This window comes from Camelus bactrianus, chromosome 11 (assembly GCF_048773025.1).
Source record: "Camelus bactrianus isolate YW-2024 breed Bactrian camel chromosome 11, ASM4877302v1, whole genome shotgun sequence".
Lineage (NCBI taxonomy): Eukaryota > Metazoa > Chordata > Mammalia > Artiodactyla > Camelidae > Camelus > Camelus bactrianus.
Genome location: NC_133549.1, coordinates 13,838,833 through 13,848,388, shown reverse-complemented (window position 1 = coordinate 13,848,388; position 9,556 = coordinate 13,838,833). Strand labels below are relative to the sequence as shown.

The 9,556-nt window shown below is 52.7% G+C and overlaps 1 protein-coding gene across 7 annotated transcripts in view; it reads right to left on the bottom strand.

Moving 5' to 3' along the window:
* MTR (5-methyltetrahydrofolate-homocysteine methyltransferase) overlaps nt 1–9,556 on the bottom strand; it is a 98,020-nt gene that overhangs the window by 13,354 nt on the left and 75,110 nt on the right. For 4 of the 7 annotated variants that reach the window (XR_012509977.1, XR_012509978.1, XM_074373268.1 and 1 more), the window contains exons 27-32: nt 9,190–9,265; nt 6,411–6,566; nt 4,751–4,947; nt 2,425–2,625; nt 1,563–1,755; nt 402–514 (exon numbers count right to left, since the gene is read on the bottom strand). Coding sequence is in view for 4 of the 7 variants with exons in the window: in XM_074373268.1 (XP_074229369.1) it covers nt 402–514; nt 1,563–1,755; nt 2,425–2,625; nt 4,751–4,947; nt 6,411–6,566; nt 9,190–9,265 (936 nt within the window). In the remaining 3 variants the exon portion in view is untranslated. Of the gene's footprint in view, nt 1–55; nt 246–401; nt 515–1,562; nt 1,756–2,424; nt 2,626–4,750; nt 4,948–6,410; nt 6,567–9,189; nt 9,266–9,556 lie in introns of those variants that run through there. The other 3 variants (XR_012509980.1, XM_074373270.1, XM_074373271.1) reach the window with 3 other exon arrangements.

Below are 9,556 nucleotides of genomic sequence, written 5' to 3'. Positions count from 1 at the left end.
ATAAAGACTTTTTAAACTAAAGTTTCCACAGGACTTGCCAAGAAACATTAAGTACCTTCCATTTCTTGTCTTGATAGCAATCTTTGGAGTTAAATGGAGATAGATATTTATCTATTCACCAAGCTGCCTTATTCTCTGGGGCAGAAAAACAACATGGAGTAGACACATGATGCTCAGAGCCTGGCTGGGGTGTGTGTTTGGGCAGGCGGGGGGTTCCATGGGAGGGCTAGAATTGGGGTAATGGGCTGAAATCAAATCGAGACATTAACTGGGTACAATTTCTTCATCCTTTCCCTCTTGTCTTATTCTCATTCACATGTAAAATAAAGCAGGGTTAACAGCTCCATTTAAAACAAGACAGGCATTTAGGGATACCACACACAACAAAACAGTCAACTTACCTGATCCTTGGAAATTTTCCCCACAGCAAAATATTTGGACTTCACGTTGGAAAAGTAAAGGCCGGACACGGCTGAAGCAGGTGCCATCGCCAGTGACTCTGTTAGCCGGATGCCTAGAGAGCAACGCGGGGAAAACGCTCATGGATGTGGCGCTGAGACAGGCCCCGCAGGTGGCAGGCACCTGATAAACTCTCGTTTACAGGTGAAGGAGAGTGAGCCCGTGCTCCTAGGCAGACACACGGCACAGCAGGAAAGACGTGAGCAGACTAGTCTAGCAAATCCCTGCCAAGGGGGTGAACAACTTCAGGACACGCAGCTCTCCCCTGGCCTGGGAGAAAAGGCCTGGAAAGGGCTCGAAAACCAGTCACAGGGGCTAAGCCTGGGTCTCCCAGACAAGGAGCTCCCACCCTGGGGATGAGAACACCAGCTGGGCCTCCAAGGGCCCCTGTGGGGCCAAGGCCACCAGGGACGAGCGACAGCCAGTCTCACCAAGACGAGCCCACAGCCGTGTTTAGAAAGAAGCCGCCTGTTCCTCTGAGCTGAGACCTAAAGCGAACGACGTCAAGGCTACCTGGTCTGCACCAGCACTGGGTGGACGAGGACACAGAGCAGCGCAGAGTTCAGCACTCTGCCAAAGAGCACCCACACTCCTTTCACTTCCTCGGCGAGGATGTCATGCTTCTGATTAACTCCACTGAAAACAGTTAATTGTGTTAACAGGAGTGTAAAAGAAAAGAGAGAAGGGAGCTGAAGGGAAGGGAGGGGTTCTGCGAGCCTGGTGCCGAGACGCTGGCAGTAAGCAACAGAAGGAGAGCGCAGCGTGAAATGTGCCAGGAGGGGGTACACGGTCCCTGATGGGGAGACACCCGGCAGGGAGGACGGGGCAGGAGAGGTACAGGGTGGAAGAGTGAGCTAAATTCCCATCTGCTGAAGGGTAAGAGAAAATAATCAAACTCGAGAAACCTGGAAATGGTGATGTGAGACTACTACTCCATAACAGGGAGCTCAGGCACTAGAATAAACAGCTAGACCTGGGACAGGAGGGAATTACCACCTTCACTACACCCCTTTCTGTATTTCCAAAATTTTCACCTGGGCGCCATTACTTTGGCACGGTGCATCTATCACAGAAGGACAGAGGCGCCCCACTCCTGCCCTCACCTGTGCACTGCTCGATGTCAGCCAGCCTCCACATGGTTAGCTTCTCGGTGTGGTCGGGCTGGCTTGGGTAGCCGGGCGCCGGCCGGATGCCCCCGTAGTACAGCCTCCGCAGGTCCGCCAGGTCCAGCCGCTCATCAGCGCAGTACGCCCACAGCTCCCTGCGGACCCTTTCGTGCAGCTCCTCTGCGAAGGCCTGGAGCCCAGAACACAGGGCTCAGGCAAAGCCGTGTCCTCGGCACCCCACTCCTCCACCCTCAGAGGCACACAGCACCTCCCTCGCCTGGACCACAGCCAGGGAACGTCAGCAAGAGGGCCGGGCTGGATTCTCAACTCATTTATAGTTTCATCAACTGCTCTGCTACTCAGTTTTGGCCTCAGCCTGGGCGCTGAGGTACCATATTCAATGATCTGAGGACTTCTAGGCCTTTAAACACTTCCCTGACGGTCAGTCTGCAGCTCACGGAGGCTGGAAGGAGAAGCTGGGACTGCTACAGCAGCCAGCTGCCCACTGTCAGCCTCAGTAAAAGGGGAGAGAGCCCCCCCCCCCCACTTAGGTGCCCCACTGCACAGAGGGGTATGCGGAATCCATGGAGGATTCCAACATTAAAACCAGAAACCCGTTTTGCATTTTTTGGGCTCCTCAGGGAAAGTTCACATCACAACAAGCAAAGACAGACACCAGAGTAAGACCATGAAGTCAAGGCTCTGAGGCGGCTCCCAACCAGGGCACCGCTGGAGCTGCTCCGTGCCCAAGACGAGCGTGAGAGCGACTAGAGAACACGGGACTTCAGCATGTGCGCTGTTAACCACCAGCCTCACCGCGCGCGTGCACACACGCATAGGCGCCCACGGGGGTCCCCACCTCGGCCAGCCGGTCCCCCAGCGCCTTGACCATGATGCTGCTGTAGTCATCGCACGCCTCCTCGTAGGCCCTGCTCAGCGCTTCCACCCCGAAGCAGGCGACGGCGAACAGGCCCAGATAGTCGGGGACACCCGAGTGCAGAGGGGCGATGAAGTCCGAGAGGCAGTGGTATGGGTCCGAGCTGGCAGAGTCCTTCTCCGCCTTGAAACGCAAGCAGTGGGCAGAGCAGCCATTAGCACAGACGTGGCCCCAACACACAGCAGACAGCAACCTAGTATCTTCCGACAGACACAAGCTTCAAAAGGGGCTGTCTGTCTGTTGTGTTCCCTGTTCCACCCCCAGGGCTCAGAGGAGTGCCTGATATGCAGTGAGTGCTCAGTGCATCCGTGCCGAACAGACACGTGAAGTGAGACGAGGCGTGACGCACTCCCTGCTCACTCACATGCTGACCACACACCCACTGAGGGCTTGCAGGCCCCTGCGCGCTAGGAGCTGGGACCCGTGAAACGCATATCAAATTTTTTTTTCTCCAAAAGTGCTTTCAATTCAAGATGAACATTACATCCTGAAGTTACGTTACACATTGTGTATGAGCCTCCACTTTATTGACAGAAGCAGTTCAACAAATTGCCAAGGTTGGCAATGCAGGGGCCGTGTGCTGCCCGCCACGGCTGGTGGCTCAGCAGACGGCTCAGGACCCCGCTGGGCTGGCCTAAAACCAAACGGAAAGCTCAGCAGGACCCGCTCCTGGGCCTGCTCCTTGGCCGCTGGCTGCACGTGCCCACTTTCCATTTTCGGCTGATGACTTTCTCTCCCCTGCTAGTAAGCCTATTTCACAGCCAACATGTGCTCGCCGCGAAGGTGAGCAGTGAGTACATGTTTACTGAGTGCTTAGTGTGCTTCAGGCACTAGTCTCAGTGCTTTATACAAATTAACTAATTTAATCCTCTCAACAACCTTGTGAAGTGGTACCAGCCGCTCTGTTTTTAGACAAGAAACCTGAGGCACAGAGGGCCTGAAGAACTAGTTCAAGGTCAGACAGTGGCAGGCCCACGCGTCCGGTCCATGTCCAGTGCTCTTGACCGCTGTGAAGCACTGCTTAGAGCAGATCAATTAATCAATGAGTGGCCAACCCAGAAGCTTCACAGCTGCGTGCCTGCCAGCTCTGGAAACAAGTACAATCTAGTCGACACTGGGCAGAAAATGGTTAAGTGGCTGCAGGCAAGAGAGAGTTTGATAAAAAGGCACGTGGAAATGTCAGAGATGAGGGCCAGCTACACAGGGAGGAGCTGCCTTCCAGCTGTGTGCTCTGCACATCAAATGTTCTTTAACAGAAGCCAGACGGAGACACAAAGCTCCCGGCCCCACTGGAGAGACAGGTCACAGAGCCCACAGCACTGGACAGTGATCAGAGCCGCTCAGAACAGAGGCTCCCAGAGCCACAACTTTCCAGATTGTACTGGAAGAAAGTACCTCCTTAGAAATGTCTGCCTGGGCAGGTAACAGATGCAGCTATCTGTCATCATGAATTATACTCTGGTTATGATTAAAAGCAATAGTATCACTTATGAACGACTGCAAATGACAGTAAAACTTGGCAAGAATAATTTACTACAACTCTTTGTTAATAACTGATGAATCCTGGTTCAAATTCTTGATTAGGACAGCTCGTTTTTTACAGCAGCTAAAGGGACATGCCTCTGAAATCTGCATTTAAAGGGGTGGCACATGAGAGGGAGCCACGTGGAGAAGAGCCTGCTCCGCCACACGGAACAGGACCAGGAAAGAAAGCCGTGGAGCGTGGGCAGGTGGGCTCTTCCCTCCAGGCTGCGGCACGTGGCGCACTCTCCGTCAGCCTTCACCTCCTCTGCAGGATGGAAACACAAGCTGCCGCCAACAAGGCTGGATGGAAATTCAGCGAGACGGTCCATCAAGCACCCTACTAAGCACCTGGCTCCTGGCAGACATTCAGTGCACGTGTGCTCCCGCCTGTCTTCCCGTGAAGAAACAGAGCCCCCAGCTGCAGGCAAACTAGTGAGCTTGAGCACGTAAGTGTTCACCTGTGCGCGACCTCCTCCACCTGTCCGCCGTGACGGGAGACACCTGCCTCTTGCTGGCGCCCGAGAGGCCCAGCTTCTAAACCACGCTGGCCCTTCTCTCCATCACAAATGCCTAAGGCTCGGGACTGTGGCTGGTTCTTTGGGGCGAGGTGGGGCAGAGCTCTGTTTACACAGAGCTCAGGTGTATGCCACTCTTTATTGACATTTTTTCAGTGCTTAATGCGAAAAGCAGAGCAGTGTGTCTGCTGGCCCTGCAGGCTCCATACCTGCTGCCTCAGCCCGTGAAAGACAGCTATGGGTTCTGCAGCCTGGGGCACTGCGCCCTCCGCGAACAGGTGGATGTCGTCCCGGACGCTCTGTGCCGGCCAGAACCCAACCACACCCCTGGCCTGCAGCTTCTTCTGACTAATCAGTGCTTTCAGCATGTTTTGGGCATCATCATAGACTTTTTTGGCCTCTTCACCTGTTGGGAAAATATCATAAGAATTCACTTAGAGAAGCCAACAATAACCAGCTAAGAACGCTTCTTTCTAAGCCTGCGGCCCCTCCTCTGTCGCCTCCTCTCTCCCCCTCAAGCACAGTGTCAGTGTGTGGCGGCACACCTAAGGTGCAGTCACTGGGGTTCAGTGGTTCTGAGCGCAGCTCCTCCCATACAGTGTTTCACCAGCTCAAGCCACTTACACTTTTCCATAACAAGAGGCAAAGAGCCAAATCTTGGCTCCCCAAAGCAGTCTGTCCAACAGAGTGAGACAGCGCAGGCCAAATCGCTCTGTCCTGACGTCCCTGGTGCACGTACAGCTCCCCGACCTCAGTGACCCCGGGGCATGGGACGTCCGAGGAGTGGTGTGTGGCCCCGACCCCTCCTCAGTTGCCTGTGCTGCACCTGGATGCCCTCCGTCCAGAGGCCTCCGCGGCCTGTGCCTGACTACGTGGCACCCACAGGGTTGCCAGCGCTTTTGGTCAAGGGCCTGCCGTGGCCAGCATACGCTGGCCACTCTCCTGCTCATCTGTGGTCACTCAGGAGCAGCTCAGAATGAGAGACCCCTCTCCCACTGCTGCACCCTGGCTAACTGAGAGCCACTGAGCCACCGCACCCTAACACACACCAGGGACCCCTCCAGGAACTGGGCTCTCCTCAGCCCTAACCCGGCTACCAGTCCACCCACTAACTGGCTCTGAGCTAGCTATGACCTCATCCTTCGATCTGCCTAGTGGTTTGACCCCATGTCTCTGGGGGTAGGGCTGGAAGCGAGAAGTGGGGCTAGCAGTTGATTGATTAGCTCATCACCCCAAATCTCCCTCCTCCACCAGGCTCAATGGACTCCCTGCTGTTCCCCAGATCAGCGCCCAGGTTTGTACCTTCTCACTCTCCTTGGCCTGGAATGTTCTTTTCTCCAATGCTACCTCATGTTGTCAGTCCCAGCCTCAGTACCTCCCACTCAATCTTCAAAGAGCAGTTCAAACACCACCTCCTCCAGAAAGCCTCCCTTGATCTCCCAGCCTGAGGTCTATCTCGCCCTGCGTGCACAGCAGCCTGGCTGTGGCCCCGCAGCAGGAGCTCGGCCTGCTGTATGGGAATCACCCCCCGCTGTCTGCTGCACCTGCCAGCCAGGAACCAGAGGGCAGGGGTTATACGTCTTCTTTTGTTTATCCCCAGTGCCCAGCACAGAGCCCAGCATGTAACTGATGTCAATAAGCACTTATTAAAGAATAGAGAAACAAAATGCCAAGTCTAGCCAATAAACAAGGACCCGTCCAGCAGTTTAAAGACCACTGGAGAGAAGAGTAGGTAACAATGTCTTGTATCATAACAATGAACTACTTCCTGCATAATCCAAACCCCCTGCTCATCACATATTCTTATCTTCGAAGTCCCAATACTATGTTTCGAATATCAGAGCAGAAGGAAGGACTCACTGAACTAACCTACAGTTTTGTCATTAAATATCTTGGGAAAGCCTCGATTCGGGTATTTGCCCCGGAGCTGCCAGACATCGAAGAAAGGTTTCCAGTCAATGTAATCCACCAGCTTCTGCAGGTCGTAGTCCTCAAAGACGCGAGTCCCGAGAAACGTGGGCTTCACTACCGGAAAGAAGCGCAGGTGTCAGTACTGACGCGGCCCGCGGCCGAGCGCTGCCTGCAGAGGCCTTCCCGCCCCCCACCCCCACCCGGCTCTGCTGGCTCCCACGCGCTGCCTCCCTCCTGTCACCGTAGGAGTTGTTTTACAAAGAGGGGAACTTTAAATTATCGCGGAGAAGGAGGAATTCTGCGGCACAGCTTAAATGAAGCTATTCTTCCCATGCAGCTGACTGACGCCGCCGCCCTTGGAAACTGTTCCCCCCACCCTTCTTCCACCCTCACCCCGCCCAAGGCAGACTTGGGTTAACCTTCACTTGTACAAATGAAGACAATACCAAAATGAAGACCACTGCAGAAAGACATCTAATAAGCCACTTAAGTAAAGTTTAAAAACATGATCAATAATCTGTATCGCCTACTGATAGAATCAAAGTCTAAGGAAATGCTTGGAAATAAGGCATCAGATTCAGGATCCTGCAGGGGAGCGAGGGGTCACAGGCGGTTTCCACTACATGTGTATTGTTCTGTCTTCTTAAGTGGGCAATGTGTCATTCTTTAAGGGGCTGGTGGGGACACACAGATGTTCAACACTCTCTTCTTTACGCCTCTCGTGATCCTAAGTTAAATAATGGTGAAGACTTCAGAGACAGATGGGGCCCCTGGGCTTCTGGGACACCCAGAGCAGCAACACCGCCCCCCACTCCACCAAGCCTGGGGTGGGTCTGGCCGGAGTCGGAGGTGACCACCTGGCTGCTGGCTTCCCACCTGTCGTGTCCTCAGTTTCCTGATCTGCAAATAGGGATCAGAGAAATCGTACTAAACCGCCACTCTCAGGCGTTCAGGGATAACACCGAAGTCTCCAGAGCACCCTTCTCTCGTCAGACAGTGAAAGTGAGAGGTGAAAGTATGGGCAAGGGAAAGTGCGTGCAGCTTCTTCGTTTTGCCTGGAAACGTCTACCTTTTCCTGCAGTTCAGACCCTTTCTCATTTGCTCCTGTCATCTTCTTACTGCAGAGGACAATCCTTTCTGTGTAAACATTCTTATGCTGACTGGTCTGGTAATTAAAAAGAAACTACGGCTCTCCCCCTGACTGAAGCGTCCCCTCGTCTGAAGGCAGGGAGAAGCGCTCTTCGCGGGCTCGCTGACGGGTGCTACTCTCGAACAAGCTTGCTTTCCGGAGATTGAGGTCTGTTTGAGGTCTCACCACCAAAGACCTAGAGAGAAGCAGCTTTCCTTCTCCCTTTATTGACTTCCTACAACTATGCTAAGACTGGGCTGTCCTCAAAAACAAGGCTGTGGGCTGCACCTCAAGGGCCAGAGCCCTGAGGGCCCGGCATGGGTCAGCTGCACAGGAAAAGCATCACCACCGCTGCCTGGTGCGGCGAGCCTTCAGAGGACTGTTTCCACTGAGATGTATTTTGGGTGTTTGACTTGGTTAAAGTGGACTTTTCCTTGTGGTATTTTTCCAGTTTCAGAGTGAAAGGTGAAGGAGAAAATAATAGTTTGGACTGGTACAGTGATTTGTCTTTTTCAAAGGTTTACACATATTACCTTATTTTATCCTTACAACATTTCCATAAAGGAACTCCTTCTTTACATATAGAAACTGTCAAACATGGAAGCAAGATGCTCAAGGTCACCCTGGGATTCAGAGCCAGGAGCCAAGTTGGGATTAGAACCCAGGCTTCCCAACTCCCCACCTGCACTTTCCCACTAGACCACCCTGAGCTCAGCAGGACAGAGTCCAGAACCCAGCTTGCACTTTCCCACTAGACCACCCTGAACTGAGTCCAGAATCCAGCTCACCTACAGTTCCAACTCAGTTCTCTCCACTCCGCTCAGCACGCGGAGATGTCATGAGCAATGGAAGCGGGTTTGAGATACTGCCCTGGAAGTATGGATTCAAATTAACATAAGCCCTGCTCACCCTGTCTTGGTTTTGCATTTGTATCACATGCCTCTCTGAGCCTGTCAAAATATCTCACCTGTTTTATTCCTTCATGGAACCCCTATGTGAGGCAAGAAAGGACGCCAGAAATGAGAAAGGGGAGGAACCAAATGAAAGAAATCAAAGGAGGGAAGCACCCGAGAGAGGAGAGAGTGAGCGGAAGCCAGAGACCCTGCTCTACTGCAAGGTCTTAAGGTCTGTTCAACGTGAAGCCATCTGCAAACTTCAGATTTCTGCACTCGCACCCGCCTGGGACCTGGACTGACGCAGTGACCCTAGAAGTCCTCTAGAACTGGCTTCCAGATGAAGGAGGCCCATCTAAGCACAGCACGGAGGAGAGAGCCTGGGTTTAGAAGATAGGTCAGTGACAGAATGCTAGTAACCTTTAACGTATTACCCGAAACTCAGTTTCTTCAAATTAAAGCGAGGATAACAGCACATTCATTACAGAATTGTGTCAAGGACTCAGAGCTGCTGCGGGTCAATCTCAGGACAGTGTTTGGTTCTCTTCATAAATGGTAACCACTGACTTTCGCTTTTAATCACCATCATTCATCCTCATCATTGGACACTAGAGCGTCAAGCTGCCTGTTTGGCTGTGTAGCCAAGTAAATGCACATGTCTCTTTGGCTCACAGTTGCCACATACAGCCTTCCTCTAACCAACAGCCAAACAGACCTGGGCGAGGCTCTGACAGCCAGTCAATACGGAAGCTGTTCTCTCTAGCTTGACTTAAGGTTAAGTATCTTCTCTCCTGTGGGAAAAAGAAAAGTTACTCAGAGACTCTAGGCTTTTTTCCAGCTGTTGCTATGGAAGTATGTCCAAGGAAGCCAGTAAGTAAGTTTTGAAAAAAGCCCAAGTTCTTTTATTAATGAAAACTTATATCCTAAAGAGCTGTCCCTTTTACACCCAGCATGGCTTCGATCAGCACAATAGCAGAGCGCAAAGGCTCAATAAACATCCATTACATGTTGACCTGTAAACGCAAGCTTTCCTTCTTGCTTGTTACCACATTTCCCTTTCCTGGCCGCCCCGAAATGCACCC